General features: G+C 32.2%; 4 protein-coding genes across 7 annotated transcripts; all 4 read left to right on the forward strand.

Moving 5' to 3' along the window:
• The first annotated feature begins 1,825 nt into the window (after positions 1–1,825).
• On the forward strand, positions 1,826–3,363 carry LOC109864133 (protein BUD31 homolog). The gene is made up of 3 exons (XM_020445049.1): positions 1,826–2,180; positions 2,342–2,464; positions 2,561–3,363. Exons 1-3 carry the CDS (start codon positions 2,087–2,089, stop codon positions 2,776–2,778), a joined length of 435 nt encoding a protein of 144 aa, XP_020300638.1. The 5' UTR covers positions 1,826–2,086; the 3' UTR covers positions 2,779–3,363.
• A 986-nt stretch (positions 3,364–4,349) lies between these two features.
• On the forward strand, positions 4,350–6,764 carry LOC109864132 (mitochondrial fission regulator 2-like). Its single transcript, XM_020445047.1, has 5 exons — positions 4,350–4,556; positions 5,070–5,254; positions 5,330–5,466; positions 5,550–5,772; positions 6,014–6,764. Exons 2-5 carry the CDS (start codon positions 5,070–5,072, stop codon positions 6,159–6,161), a joined length of 693 nt encoding a protein of 230 aa, XP_020300636.1. The 5' UTR covers positions 4,350–4,556; the 3' UTR covers positions 6,162–6,764.
• Positions 6,765–7,827: 1,063 nt separating this feature from the next.
• On the forward strand, positions 7,828–9,896 carry LOC109864106. Of its 2 annotated transcripts, none has more exons than XM_020445015.1 (3): positions 7,828–7,986; positions 9,394–9,522; positions 9,630–9,896. In XM_020445015.1, exons 2-3 carry the CDS (start codon positions 9,432–9,434, stop codon positions 9,815–9,817), a joined length of 279 nt encoding a protein of 92 aa, XP_020300604.1. In that variant the 5' UTR covers positions 7,828–7,986; positions 9,394–9,431; the 3' UTR covers positions 9,818–9,896. The 2 variants fall into 2 exon arrangements, with proteins under 2 accessions (XP_020300604.1, XP_020300603.1); XM_020445014.1 differs by having other exon boundaries at positions 7,830–8,421.
• Positions 9,897–10,666: 770 nt separating this feature from the next.
• On the forward strand, positions 10,667–15,967 carry LOC109864068. Of its 3 annotated transcripts, XM_020444913.1 has the most exons (12): positions 10,667–10,848; positions 10,940–11,038; positions 11,420–11,555; positions 12,288–12,401; positions 12,529–12,728; positions 12,960–13,169; positions 14,413–14,584; positions 14,657–14,723; positions 14,810–14,969; positions 15,075–15,212; positions 15,297–15,410; positions 15,495–15,967. In XM_020444913.1, the coding sequence occupies exons 1-12, from the start codon at positions 10,802–10,804 to the stop codon at positions 15,715–15,717; spliced, it is 1,680 nt and encodes a 559-aa protein (XP_020300502.1). In that variant the 5' UTR covers positions 10,667–10,801; the 3' UTR covers positions 15,718–15,967. The 3 variants fall into 3 exon arrangements, with proteins under 3 accessions (XP_020300502.1, XP_020300504.1, XP_020300503.1); XM_020444915.1 differs by lacking the exon at positions 12,960–13,169; XM_020444914.1 differs by lacking the exon at positions 12,288–12,401.
• Positions 15,968–16,097: the final 130 nt, after the last annotated feature.

Raw genomic sequence — 16,097 nt, forward strand, 5'->3', positions numbered from 1 at the left:
ACATTGCAATATACTAGTAATATTAGATATTATAATACAATATTACAATAATATTATCAATATATTACATTTATATATAATATTGAAATAGTACGGTAATATTGTATTGTATCTTAAGTAGCTAGCTTATGAACGTTATAGAACGTCATAATAAAAAGGGAAAAATATTCGTATTCTATTTTGTAATATTCTCTACATGTTATTACTAAAAATAAGTACCATGATTTTTTCAAACGTTTCTTGCTAATAACTTTTTTAATAAAAAATGAGCGATGGCTAAAACTTTTATATTGTTACTCAGGAATATGTCCTTGACAAACATATGTCAAGATCAAGGTCATCTCGAAACATCCTTTCTTATACTGAACATTTACTTACATCTATTATTTAATAACAGAAACTTCCATTATTTTTAATAGATATATTTAACATTGCAGATAAGCGTACAAAGAAATTGGTACAAGATGTAATCAATACCAAAGTTGAACGTCAAAAGAAAAAATTGATGAAATGGAAAGAAGAGCGTGAGAAAAAGAAAAAATTAGAAGCTCGTAATAAAAAACCTCCATTTATAGTTGGTATTGTTCACCATTCTACATGTTCTCCTATACTTAAGAAGTCACACTATTACAAGAGCAGCTGAAAAGCGATTGCAATGTAAAATAAATTCTGAAAATACAACTTCAACAAAACAAACATCTAATACACAGAAGCAATCAACATCATTTGCTCCAGTCCATTATGTGTATTTAGACCTCCATCAGGATTACACCCGAATTAATTTTTGGAGGCCCGATTCAAGTTCGCCAATCAACCGATAAACTCGGTTGAAAGAGACCGGCCCGGAAAAAATCCTTAGGTGGTGAGCGGGATTCGAACTCGGGAACCTCCAGAGGGTTCGCAGCAGCCCCTGCACTCAGGCCGCGAGACCACTGGGCCGGTCATCGGAGAACCTGATCATATTTTCACCATATATCACACAGTCGTGGCAAGAAAAATGCCAGAAAAGAACAAAAACAACGGCTGAGTATTCATAAATCATCACTTGGCAAAATTCCAACAAAAGATACTGTAATGCAAGATCTAAATATATCTGTTGAAGATTAGGAACGTACAGCCCACAAGCCTCTTGCACAATGGACGGAATAGCGATAGCGATAGAAATAACAAAAGTTTTAAAGAGTTTATATTTAAAAATAAAGGTAAGGAACAGCGGAATCTAACATACAAAACTACACATGTATCAATGCGGATCAGAAAATCGGAATAAGCAATAGCGATAAAATTTCCGACGAGTTGGAATTCTCTGTGTTAAAAACTGTGTTATTTCTATCGCTATCGCTATTCCTTCCATTGTGCAAGGGGCTTTAATATATTAGGCATACTATTTGAGTAAAAAGAAACAGAAGGGTCTTGTTAAAAAGTCGATGCAAGATGAAAATAAAAAGATAAAATATGATTGGTCTAGTTTCCACCGAAACCCTCAATTCGGTTCTACTCCGGTACAGATCAAATTTAATGTTCCGTTTCCATTGGAAGTGGAATACTTATAGATCAAACCGGAAGTGAAATCAGCGCAATTTGACAGGTTCCCATCTACTTAAATTTTGATTCTACGTCGCATTAGGTGTGAATTAATGGGTGCGTTCAGACACAACTCAACAGTTGCACAACGGTTGAGAGATAATCACTTCTGATTGGATCGTACTTTTGGAACCGCAGCAGATTTTGAAGAATAGTCCTATCATAAGTGATGATCTCTCAACCGTTGAGTTGTCTGAACGCACCCAATGCTTCGGTGGAAACTAGACCTAACCTATGTTACTCTAGTTTTTTTCTAGTAGTAAACTTTAGTAACATCGAGTACAAAAAACTCGATCGATATCGATATAGCCATTAATCGAATATAAAAACATCGGATGAACAATCGATCTCGTAATAAAAGAAGCATCGATGTTCCAATAATCGAGTGAGATTTTTGTCCATTCCTACTGTGGTCGAACGAACGGATTGTAACAAAAGTTTCACAAGATAAATTTTCTTTGCCAAAAAGATTATAAAGGTATAAAATCTTTCGAACAGAATCATGCCAAAAGTACGGCGAAGTAAAAAAGCGCCGCCTGAGGGTTGGGAATTAATTGAACCCACTCTGGAAGAACTGGAACAAAAGATGCGCGAAGGTGAGTTTGCTTTTGTTAGGTTAGGTTAATTGCTCAAACAACGAGAATCCAGAATTTTCTACGCTGTCAGTAATTCGCAAAAACTGTTGCGTAACAGAACGTATTGCAAAAAATTCTTGGAAATTATAGGAAAATTAATTGTGATTTATTTTAATTTACAGCCGAAACGGAACCTCATGAGGGTAAACGAAAACAGGAGTCTTTGTGGCCGATATTCAAGATACATCATCAGAAATCTCGCTACATATATGATTTATTTTACCGACGAAAGGCTATCAGCCGTGGTAAGTTACATTCCTTGATAGTTTTGTTTGAGAGAACTATTATAGAAAGCTATTATCTCTTACCTGTATAGATCATGTTTATTTGTATTGTTATAGAATTGTACGACTATTGTCTAAATGAAAATATAGCAGATAAGAATCTAATTGCCAAATGGAAGAAGATTGGTTATGAAAATCTTTGTTGTTTACGATGTATACAAACCAGAGACACCAATTTTGGCACAAATTGCATTTGCAGAGTGCCAAAAGGCAAACTCGAGGAAGGCCGCATAGTAGAATGCATACATTGCGGTTGCAGGGGATGTTCTGGTTGAACATGCGTAGAAAGAGAGAGTATAAACATCTTTTATAAGAACAAAAATTCTATATCGCATCCTTGATGTGCTCTTAATTTTCTCGTCATAGTCCTTAAAGACTCTGATTCTGAAGCATTTATCAGGAATGCTATTAGTCTTTATAAGATATAACAACGTGTACACATAAGTACAAAATATATAGGAAGATATCATCATCCATTGGTTTCTCCTTATGAAGTTGTAGATGAATATTGTAAGATAAACACCATAAAGTGTGAGAATCAAATTATTATGTATTTATATACTCTTATAGAATTTTTAATCGATATGAATTAAATCAGTCTCAGAGCGATTAATGACGTCACTTTGGAGAGTCAAGCAATTTGATTAGTCGATTCACCACATTGATGCTATTAATTGATGTCTGAGGACGATTCTATTTGTATCTATTGAAAATGCTAAGTGATTATTTGCATATTAAACATGTGAAAAGTGTGTAAACATTGTGACTCATTAGTAGTATTCATATAAATCTTTGTTGTCACATCCTTAGATTCTTCCTGTATGATATTACTGTAAATAAATTTTATACTTGTTAGTGTACATTGTCGCATATATAGTCATAAAATCCTGTCAACTCAAAACTTTTAATACTATTTTTTATTGTTTGTAGGTATTTTTTAAAGAAATTTAAAATAGAGTATCTTCTTGTGTGTAAAAAAGAAAACTATAGGTTAAAAGACAAAAAGACACGAAGATTTATTAATTGGGGAAGAGAAATTTTAAATAATTTGTACAAAATTATTATATATTTGAGCTTTTATATCATACATATATATTGTATATATATATATATATATATACAGGGTGTCCCAGAATTGGTGTGACATATCTCGTAGCCAGATAGAAGGAGTAAAACTAAGTCGAACAGAGTCCTGAACCAGTTTTTTCTATTATTTATAATAAAGGAGTAATTATTGAGTAAATCAGGCCAATCGGCGCCGATCTTTCGCCAGGTGCACGTCAGTGACTGAGATCGGCGCTGATTGGCCTGATTTACTCAATAGATTTGTTATTATCTGTATTAGATTCTGAGAATACAGCTTGTAACACTATTTAGAACACCCTGTATATATATATATATATATATGTAAATTTATATACAAGTTTGCGCGCGAGGAAGAGGCTCAAACGTCTTTTTCTCTTTTTTTTTTTAAAACTCAAAAATTATCACTGCCACATTTTTTGTTTTTTCATAAAGAGGAAAATCGATTCAAAGAGTCAGAGAATTTACAGTTGAACGTAGATGAGTACGGTGGAGATATGGAACAATCGACATATATATAGATCGCATGTAACGTTGGTTACATCGCGGTTGCATTTTTGTATAACCTATTTTCTACAGATTAAAACACAAATAGCGCGTGTTCACGTAACCGCTATTGCACGTTTATAGAAAAACGGTCGAAAGCAATTGCTCGTGAGATAATTGGAGCACAATAAAAAAAGGAGTAAAGAAAAGAAAGATAAAGATCTAGGAAAGCATAAAAAAAAGAGATAATTGCGTGTTTTTCGTGAAGTTGGAAACTCTGACACCACGCTTCGCAGTTACGACGACAACCTGTCAGCTGTGTCAGCTCCGTTGGCATTGCGTCAATGTAAAAGAGCTATTTTAATTTCGAATTTCGCACAATCCTGATGTACTCTATCAGGCATTTGCGTCACACCACGACTTTGTACTGTCATTTCTGCGATACAGATCGAAATTTTTGGGTCAACTGCAATTGATCACGAAGGTGAAGGATTTTGTTATGCCAAATTGCACGTTACAAATGTGTTGCAACACTTGCATAATATTTAATCAGCGAATTTAACGTTTGTAATCTTTGATAGAATTGACGTTGCAATTTTGTTTGTTTCGTGTATAATTTATATTGTAAAATTTTCCATCATATAATTGTGTCTATACATACATATGTGTACATGTGCTAAACTTGTTGAGGAAAATTAAAATTGGAATTAAAAATATTCATAAATCGTAAACTAAACACAAACAAATAGAATGTAAGTCAATTTGATTCTGTTGTTATATTTCACTTGGAATATTTTATCATTATTGTTATCAAATAACTTGATTCTGGAAAGAAATATTTTTTGTGCACATATAGAAACAGGATATTTTATTTGTTAATAAATACAATATGTAGAGATAATTTTTTACTTCAAGTATATAAACTGTCTAGTTTTTGAATCTTTTTATTTTGACATAAAGTTTTTTAAGAGAACTGTTATATCACTTTTTTTTACAGATGGGTGATATAAAATATTACGGAAAGCGGAGAAGCATTGTAAGAAGGATCGGTTCGTTTTTACCACTAAAGCCACCACCAAAAATATATGTCAGTGTAACACCGTTGCACTCGATGACAAGTTCAATGATTAATGAAGAGACTAGTAGCAATTACATGGATACAAATGGATATGGTCCTGTGAGGTGAATAATATATTCTATTAAGGTTTTTAATTAATCAATACATATATTTTACAAAGTGGATTTAACATTGCACAGACTTTCTGGCAGCAGACCAGATCTGTTGGAGCCAATTAGTTTTGGATCTGAAGTACGGTTGCTTGCACTGGAGCAAGAATTGCAAGAGCTTAGGGAACAAATTTCAACCATTGTGAAAATTAACAAAATGTCCAAGCGTATGTATAACAAATGTAGTATAAAAATACTTCATACGTTCTTTGGGACAAGAGTGTGAAGGAGTTTATGTTTGCTTGTATAGATGCGTCTGTTGCATCTCTGCCTGGAGCAGATAGGAAGTCTTTGATAGTGCCACCGCCACCTCCGCCTCCACTTCCACCGCCGACGACGCCACATATCGCGAGAAGAGCGAGTCTGCAAGATCACAAGATCGAGGATCGCAAGAAGATTCCACTGAGCTCGCAGAAATCGACGGGCGATATGCTTAGGGATATTGATAGTGTAAAATTGAGGCCAATTGCAAGGTATTACGTTATGACAGTTAAAATTGTTTAAAAGGAACTGGATACCGACTATAGATACCTGTATCTAATACTCTCTTAAGCAAATTGACTTAATATAATTCTTCATTTAGATCTGATTGATGAATTTTTTCGATAGTTCTTATGCTGGACACGTATAGACTCATATGCAATTTTTCTGAACTTACAAAGGTAATGTAAAATATATTTTATGCCTGTTTTAACAAACCGATTTCTTTTACAGATCTCCAGGTGGACATCCTATACGAGTGAAACGCGAGAACAGTCCGTGCAACGATTTGCAAGAGATTCTGCGAAGACGCTACATCGCGATGCAGTCTCCCGACAGTAGAAATTCATCGATTAACTTAGCAACGGACGATTCATTTTGAATGCTGTGTGTAAAAAGATACTCTCGGAATATTCTTATTCTGTTTTACACGAAATTCAGCACTTTTTGGCTACAAACAAAAATGCGCTATGATGTATAAGTATGTATGTTACTTTGTTACGTTGAAATTCTCGATTGCACTCTTCATTAGCCTGAGCTCTATTTCAAGAAGATCTAAAACCAAAGATTATTTTGTCGCACCATCGCTCAGCTAAAATGTTTTCTTCGTAATGAGGTCGTCAAAGTGTTTTTTCTGATGCGTCAAAAGATAGCCATTTTAGCTCTTTTATTATTAAAATGATTATTCTAGTTTTTAGTAGGTAAAGCTATTGCGATACAATAAGCGTTTTTCTCAATGGCTTTTCCTGCGCAAGATGCAGCCATATAAACTTTATAGTATGTCCGATATAAAGATATTTTTGTGGTAAGATAGAGCAAAACAATTTTTGTTGCAATTTACGTTATAGAAGAAAATTTTAGTTACACGCCGTGCGTAAGTAACAACAAGTAGATTTATATGATCTAAGTAATTGAGAGAAATGAAAATTTGTAGCCTCGTGTAAACGCGCGCGCGTTTGTAATTTACTAAAACACGATGGTTTTAATTAAATATATATTTTTTTACGTATAAAATATGATTTTTAGGAGTGTACATGCGCGCTTTATTGATTTTTTTGTTTTTTTTTTTTTTATTAAGAAAAATATAGAAATATGTTTTTATTAATATATCTGTGAATTAACACATATTTCTTAAAGAGCCCTGCAAAAAATATTAGCTGTAGATTGTTACAAAAAAATGTAGACTCACTATTAGATATTGAAAAATGAAACAATAATCTCAAAATCTTTTCTGTCGCGCAATAAACAATTAACGGATTTTTACGATTTAAAATTTTGTGTTTTGACCGTGGATACATATATGTAAGTGTCGAGTAGAGTGGAATTGTCACTTTTAAACATGTAGAAAGACTCGTTTTCGAGACTGATGAACGGCATCGTCGATGATATTACGAATGTACAGATGCGTTTTATACATGAAGCTTTTATCTCGATAACTTACAAAAATAAACTTTATTGTTAAATAAAATTGTAACATACAATTTTTTTTCTTCATTTTCTTGCACGAAATTTTCGAGATGCAAAAATTATCAGCGCTTTGAGATACATCGATTACAATACTTGTCTTATTGTTTCTTATTGTTTGCTTCAAATTGCGCGCCAAACATTTAAGTTGAAGATCAGATTCTCCATCTTTCATTGGCTAACAGTAAGGCAATAGGCAGTGCGAAATGAGAATTGCCCATTTCGTAATTCCCGTTGTTTCTTCACCGAAAAATAATTTACTCTCTACTCCTACAGCCTTACTATCTTTATTGTAGACTAGCCATAAAACAAAGATAGAATGACGTAAAGGCCATTCTACATAAGACGCAGACGCAGGTCGCAGGCCGCTGCTCTCGAGGAATTGACCAATCACGTAAGTCGATTAGCTGATTTGACAAACGTGAATGGTCAATTCCGCGAGATCAGCGTCCTGCGACCTGCGTCTGCGTCTTATGTAGAATGACCTTTAATAGCGCTGATAGCGTGCTCTCCGAACGCAGCCCGAATTGAGGGTTTCGGTGGAAACTAGACCTTTATGCCACCGAGTGTATTGTTCAGATTTCATTCGAACACACCCAGGTGAGGGAAAAGAGCATTCTGCTACCAGAGAAAAGTTCTCTTCTCTCTGGTTACGCGCACTGTCATTATCTTGTTCGTGAGAATTGCTAGTATTAGACGAGACAGTAACGGTCATACGTGCGTAGTAGATTTGTTTTGGACAAGTATGATATCTTAATTTTTGTTTTTTTTGTCAAACAATGTGAAAAATAGACTTAGACTAATGTATGGCCTAGCTCTCTTACGGGCCGTGAAAGCACTAAACCATACTGAACAAACGGTTTCGTCACAATCGGTAATACTTAACAGATAAAAATCGAAAAATTTGTACGTGCGCAGTCAGTAGTCATGCAACGATTGCTGTATGCGGCAGTAAGTGAATGTGTAGGAAGTAATTTAATAATTGTCTAATTTACGACAATTTCTGAACAGTTTAATCCAAGTTTAATTGTGTATGTATATATGTATATATATGTATGATAAAAAAAATGGTGTAATCGCGCGCGAGATTGACAGCAGTCAGTACGCGTGATTGAGTTTTTAAGTTGTTCAGCGCGAGCATTACTTTTCTCAACAAACATTCTGTTAAAAACACAAAGGTAAACAAAGCTTTTTGTATTATTTAACATAAAAATATAAGTATTTTCTTATGTAAAACTAATATATTGTAAACGCCAAAGAAATGTCTCTACTTTTATAATTACAAGATATTTAATATTTATACAAATATATGTGGTACATTAAACTCTGTTAACTATAGATAAAAAATACTGTGGTACATTAAAATCTGTAAACTATAGATAAAAAAAAATACTCGGTTAAGAGAAAACGAGAGAGCATAATCTTGGCTATGACCTTGAATTGTTGCAAGAAACAGACATGGCGTAATCAAGATCAATATATGTATATCGGAACGCAATTGTACGATGGCTTTTAAAATATACTTTCAAATTGTTTGTGTAATTACATTTTACACTTAATTTAATATACAGCTTTTATAAAGCTTTTTGCAGAGAAAAACTTTTGTTGGCTATAACTTTTGTATTAACAAGAAATATTTAATAAGATAAAATAAAATAAGATATTTATATGATGTAACACATTATAGAAACAATATAGAACTAAATAAAATAAATAAAAAGAGGAAAAAGGCAATAACGAGCTAACACTTGATGTTCGAGTAAAATTCTTTTTTAATTCGAGAATTTAAAAAAAATGTTAACAAACGTTTCCACTATGGAATCTTCTTCAGTGTTTCAATAAAAAATTACAAAAAAAATTATGATCTATTCGAGACATTCATCAGATGTTAGCTCGTTATTGCCTTTTTCCTATCTTTTTATTTAAACATTCAACAAGCATTAAACATATAATAAAATAAAATAAAATATATTTTAAAGACTAATTTAAATCTGTTAAAGTAAAGAAATAAATTTTTCTTGAAATTCAGTTTGTTATTGTTATTTAATTAAATACTTTTATTAAATTAGATTATAATTATATAAAGATAATTTAATTAAATACTATTAATATTTAATTACTTTTTTTCTAAAATTAAGAAACTTTTACAGATTAGCAGTATTACAAGATTACATAACTTTTGTACAAAATGGCCACTATTGATGATGATGTAGGAGTAGATTCGACTTTGTCACAAAAACTGGTGGAAAAAGGAAGAAAATCACCGTTTCTTGTTGCAAGTATGTACATATATAAACATGTAAAACTATAAGTGCTTTGTCATAAAAAAGTATATATTTGATATAAATATATTGTTTTCTAAACGGATCTATTGTTTTCCAAACAGGTCTAGTAAGTTTAGCAGGTATTTGCGGTTATGGTGCATATTCCTTTAAGAAGAGGCAAATCTCCACTCAGCTGTTCCTGATACAGCTTCGAGTTGCTGCTCAAGGAACAGCAATAGCTATCTTAACTTTTGGAATGGTGTATCACATGGTAAGGAAACATGTTCTACACAAAGAAGATGAACCATAATGCTGGACTTTTATAGTGTATTCACTTGTTCCCTAGAAGAATGGCTAATAAAACAAAACATATAAATAGTAAAAATTAATGAAAATGGATAATAATTTATTTTCTACACATTTTATTTGTATCACATTTCCACTTTCGACGTTTTAACTCTTAATTAAAGTTACTTAAAGAAACGCACAGTATTAGATAACAAAGTATTCACATTTATACTACGTGATGTGTACTGAATAAATTTTACTGTGTAATAATTTATGTAATTATCAAAAATTATTCACCTATGAGGAAAGAAAAATAATTCATGTGTTTGTTGAGAGATAGGTACTTCATACCACATTATTTTTATTTCATAAAAAGATGTTTATTGAAATTATATATGTAATAAATAAAATAAATTACAATTATAAATTAAACCTTAATTACAGTAAAAAATAATCACATACTTATTCTTGCAATATGCAAATTGAGATTTATCTTCGTTTAGTCCGCGAATTTACAGCGGTAAAATTTTATAATGGGACGACGCGAAAAAGGGCGGAATGGCTATGATTGGTCGCGCTGATTCCGCGCATTTTGTTTCGCTCAATGGGACGCGTTGCCCTTACGCTTTTCGTGGACGTGGTTCTATTCCGTCAAGGTTTGTAGAATAGAGAGATTGCCTTTGGCTGCGTTCCGTTTCACGCGTATGTGCGCATTTATCTATAGTACACGTCACGTACAGTATAGATAAATGCGCTCATATATGTAAAAAACGGAACGCAGCTTTTAACATAGTAAAAGTGGGGGAACTAGCAGAGTCCGTACTTATTATAGGCTGCGTTCGGAGAGCGCGCTATCAGCGCTGTTGCGTCATTCTATCTTTGTTTTACATCTAATGAGCAATAAAGATAGAATGATGCAACAGCGCTGATAGCGCGCTCCACGAACGCAGCCATAGTCAAAGATCCGAAGGAAGCACTTGAAAGCGCGGTTTTATGTCTCCGGTGGATGGAAATCCGTAAAAAGAAAAACAAGGACGAAGAGAAGAAGAGAAGGTAGGCTGGATAAATGGTTAAGTATTGACAACAGTCAAGGAGAAATCGAGAGTGATCCGACGTAACATCTTCATTTATAAATTATCACAAGTATCATAACACGAGACGCAAAAAACATGGCGGAGCAGGGTGACAGAACTCAATTGCCACCCGGTTGGGAATGCAGATATGATATTCGCAGCGGCCGTCCGTACGTAAAAATACACAAGATCTTTTTAAGATTTAATCATTATCTCACTACCAACAGTTTTGTGAAATCCAAATTTTTCTACATCAATAGATCCGTCTTACGTAACATGCGGCATGAAATTTCGACACTTAATTTGTAGTGCTTTTTAAAAAAATTAAATAAATACATCGTCAACGTATTTGTGAAAACTCTAGCACGGTGACGAGAGAGTAATATTTTATTATCTGTGAAATAATTTAAGATTGTTTTTTTTTTTTTTTTGGAGATGTTTTATCTTGATGAGTTTAAAAATACTTATTGAAAATCGATTTTTGCAGAAAACTACAACGCAAAAAGAGATTGAATAACTTTATTGATGCTCTCTCTCTGTTTTTTTTCTAGATATTTTATAAATCATTTTAATCGTACTACAACATGGGAAGATCCAAGAGTGAGATACTGGCAGTATTCTCAGTATGTGCAGTCTCAGAACTCCAGTTCAGCTACTACTACTACTTCCCAAGATATTCCTATGCAGGTCAGTTAACAATTAGTTTACATTGCATATATGTGTCTGTCTATATGTGGCAAGGTTTTTCACACAGTGTTAATATGTTTATCAGAATAATAATAAGGTCATGTGTGTGTGTATGTATGTGTATTTATTTACATAAAAAAAGAAGAAAACAGTTATAAATAATTTTTCTAAAAGAAATACAATTTAAAAGATAGTATTTGTTACAAATAGAAATATGAAAACAATAACAATTTTTATCAATATTATGTTATGTTCATTATGTTAATCAAGTATGCAGCTTGATAATAAAGCTCTTTTTGCATTGTAATGTAAGTAAAGATAAAATTTTTGCTGCATATTACTTTTAAAATAATTGAAACAGTGCGCTAAAATCGAATTCTTCCAAAAATAATTATATTATAAAAATTTATAATTATAATTTGTTATACTTTTACAAATTTGCATTAAATATTTATTTGAATTAAATGTTCTTTTATTATTTCTATTTATGGAATAATAAAAGTAAGTTATAAAGATTAAACTAAGAAAATAAAATATTTTATGCAAAAAAATATATTTTCAATATGTTTGTGCATTTATAGTATTTTATTTGTACAAAAATATCCTACCTTGCACTTGTACAATACAAAAGTATCCTATCTTGCAAAGTCATAACATTATCACATTTAAATATTCTTGTAATGTGCACATGCTGCATTTGGATAACATATACAATATACAACAAATAAATAGACTGGAGGAACTGGACATGTAAATTATACAGGTGCTCACAGAGCGCCGCAAATTTATCCGACACCGTCCCCTTATCATAATCCACAACTAGCATTTTTACCTCCTAGTACACAGGTAAGTACATGCTGGCCCAATCTCATGCTCATGCACGTACATATTTGTCATTAAAAGATAGTCATCACATTTACAGTTGTGATGTTTTCTGTTTGCTTTCTATGTAATTATAATTTTCTATATGCAGGAACTGAAAACTCCGTTGTCGCTAAAGTCCACCAGTGCGGTGACAACTCGATTCGGTGATTTAACTTTAGGCTCACCGACCCCAGCGACAAAAACAGAAACCAGCTTTACTCAAAATTCGGATTTTGAGTTGCAAGTGGCAAAAATCAACGCTGTGTTTCCGACAGTTTCTGACACGCATATTCGTCTGTTACTAAAAAAGTAAGTTCTTCAGATGCTTCATTCTATCACCAAACATTTTTTTCGAAAATTTTCAATACTTCAACAACTTATATATCATATACAGTGAATATTTAATAATTATACATCGTGTGTAAGAAATAATTAATGCTCTGCATAGTGATGTCGAGTCTATCTCAGTTATTCGCCATTGCTTCCTCAAATTAGCACTGTATCAGATTTGGTGCTAAGTCGGTAGCCGATGTCTTTCAGATACCATAACAGAGCAGCTTTGGTCATGAGTGCTCTCCAAGTGGAAAAGAATCCTCTTTGCGCCCCGGGACCAGGCACACCTATAGGAGTGCATTCAAATTATGCAATCCCGAGATGGCGTCTACCGGCTCACGCTATACATGCAGCATTAACATTGAGTCCGCCTCGCGGGGTTCGGCCAGCCCCAAACTCCCCAAAAATGAAACTTAGGTTTAACATACATATTCATAGTTTCAGTCTTTCTCATCCAGTCTGGATGCTAGATGTTGATATCGTATTATGTGATAATTCCCAAGAAATATACTCGGCAAAAAGCACTTTTTTTGTATTGTTATACAACTCTGTCTGTATATTTCATGCATATTTAAATGATATTATATGTTGATATTACGTAGTATACATAGTTGCAGCATGTATCTAAAATTATTTTTTTGGATTACTTTTTCAAATATCGAGTACTATATGAACACTTAATCAATCAATTGGCCGACTGCAAATCAATAATTTGTGTTATGCACGGTAGCAAAAATAAGATTATATAATTCAATAGATTTATTATAAGCTCGCTGTTAAGTTTTTTAATACATTTAATACATTTTTGATACATTTTTTTAATACATTTTTGATGATTTTAAAAAGAGAATTTGTACACACAAATATTGTTTGGTTTTTACGTTGACCAATAATGTTTAATGTTGCCGTTTTCATTATTTGGATTTTGTTTTGTCTTTCAGTTTCTTCCTGGTTTACATAAGGTAGATGTTGGATAGTATGAAATGTACACTCTCTAGAGTAGGTTGGTTTCTGTTTCGTATGTTATTTATTATTCTTTTCATTGTTTATTATTAGCAAATTTAAAGCTTTATATACCTATATATTGTTAATTAAATGTTATAGTTATAGATTAGCATATTGGTATAAAAACATTTCTAAAGGAATAAAAGAGTTTCCAGTTCGTTAAAAATACACATGATCAATTTTTTTCTGATTACAAAATTTAAAAATGTTCCTTAATATACTAAGAAAAGAAACTCATTTATTCTAAAACTAAAGAAATTTAAGCATGATAGTATGTGTATGTGCATTGTATATCTAAAAGAAGAACTATAGAAGAAAATATAAAGGATTGTATTTATAATTAAAATATAGAAAAAAAGATTCATCATGAATTTTTTTTATTTTTAGATATCTAGCAATCACATGTACATATTCAAAATAATATTAACTATTCTTTATATATGTGTTATACTGGTTTACTAACTGAACACGTATACAAATCACATTTCAAATAAGATCATGGTAGATTATCAGTTTTTGACGATTGATGAGTTATAATTTGAATACTATGTATGTTAAATTAAGGCATAATATGCAAGCCAATGTTTAAATGTTGTGCATTTAACAACTACATAGTTATGTTGATCATTTACATATTTGAAATGTGTGTGCACAGATACCTGAAAAATATATTTCCAAAAGTGGATGAAACGATACTGTTGGATATATTAGAACAGAGCGACAACAATGTACAGAAGGCATCCGAAAAATTGATTAATCTGGGGTACGAGAAACGAAATCCTACACTTCCCGCTAAGGCTTTAGCAAAAAAAAAAGAGAAGGAACAGGTAATGAGTGTTATACATTCTTTTGCGTATAAAAAAAGAGAATTTCAAATATTCTTTCTTTTTTTTTTGCAGGCGCAAAATCAGCAAGTTGCACCAACACCTCCTCCTCGCATAAAAAGCTTGGAAGAAAAGAATAAAAGTACGTACATACTTCGATCCACATTTTTATATTTTTGTATTTTTTTTTTTTTTTTATCAATACTAACAGAAAGAAAAATTTTGTAGTGAAAACACGCTTAATGGAAAAATATAAAACAGTACCGGATCGAGTGGTAATGCTTGCCATGGATAGTGTAGATTATGACGAAGAAAGAGCAATACATATATTAGACATAGTAGTTGCAGAGGAAGCTACTCGACCATTATGTACTTCTAGTAGTCAAAGGTAAAGATTCGATTTTTTGATAACAAATAAGATTATTATTCATGCAAATTCTTTGTATTGATCGTTTTATTCTTTACATTGATTGTTTGAAAATAACATTTGCAGTAGCAGAAGCGACGAACGAAAAGACAGTCCGCCAATGACGGAAGCTATAAAATTAACTGCTTCTCCAATTAAAAAGACAAGTAAAGATACAGAGACTGAAAAGTCGAAACGGTCCAAAAATAAGACTGAGATACCGAAGTAAGGAATTTGTTTAATCTGCACTTCTGTTTGATATGCTTTTTAAACTATTAATTTCATATTTTGTTTTATATGTTATAATAGAGTTTCACGTGGAACTAGTACCACAGAAGATAAAGAATATAAATCTCCGTATTTAACAAAACCGATTGGATCAAACTCGGATTTACCAAAAGGAGCAAATAACGATCTATTGTTGTGCGTTGAAAAGAATTTTCTTGCATTATTATTGATATATAGTAATTAAGCAGATATTATTAAATTTCATTGATATAATTGTAGACCGGATTACGCACCATGGTCGGGACCGGATCCAAATTTGTTATCCAAACAATCATTTTCAAGATCACTTGCTGTGGGACACGACACAAGTTTACTTTCTGGAAATCATTGCCTCGCCAAAGGTCCACAGTCCGAATTACGAAAAGGACCGTTGAGAGGATTAGCCCAAGGCTCCATTTATTCGCAGCGAAATGCAACTAATACGGAGAGTCGCGGTAAATGAAATATGTGCAACTGTTTTTCTTTTGATGTTTTACATCTTTGTTAAATAGTGAGATTAATTAAATCTTAATTTAATAGGGAACAATTACAATTTTATCCTTATGAATTTTTAATTTATTTCATTTTTTTTGGAAAAATATTTGTTCCACTATATTACTCGTATATGTTACTTTGTACAACACTGATTTTTTTTTTAATTTTTATGTTATATAACATGACAAAGATTATATTTTGTTACTAATTTATATATATATTTTTTATTATTCAATTTGTTGGCTTTTTGTGTGCGTGCGTGCGTGCGTGTGTGTGTGTCTACGTGTAAAATTACATTTTGTGTTTAAAAAAATAATACAAGATAATTAGAACATGATATTTTTGAGT

Source organism: Pseudomyrmex gracilis, unplaced genomic scaffold (assembly GCF_002006095.1).
Source record: "Pseudomyrmex gracilis isolate BER0280 unplaced genomic scaffold, ASM200609v1 scaffold_17, whole genome shotgun sequence".
In the NCBI taxonomy this organism is placed as follows: Eukaryota; Metazoa; Arthropoda; class Insecta; order Hymenoptera; family Formicidae; genus Pseudomyrmex; species Pseudomyrmex gracilis.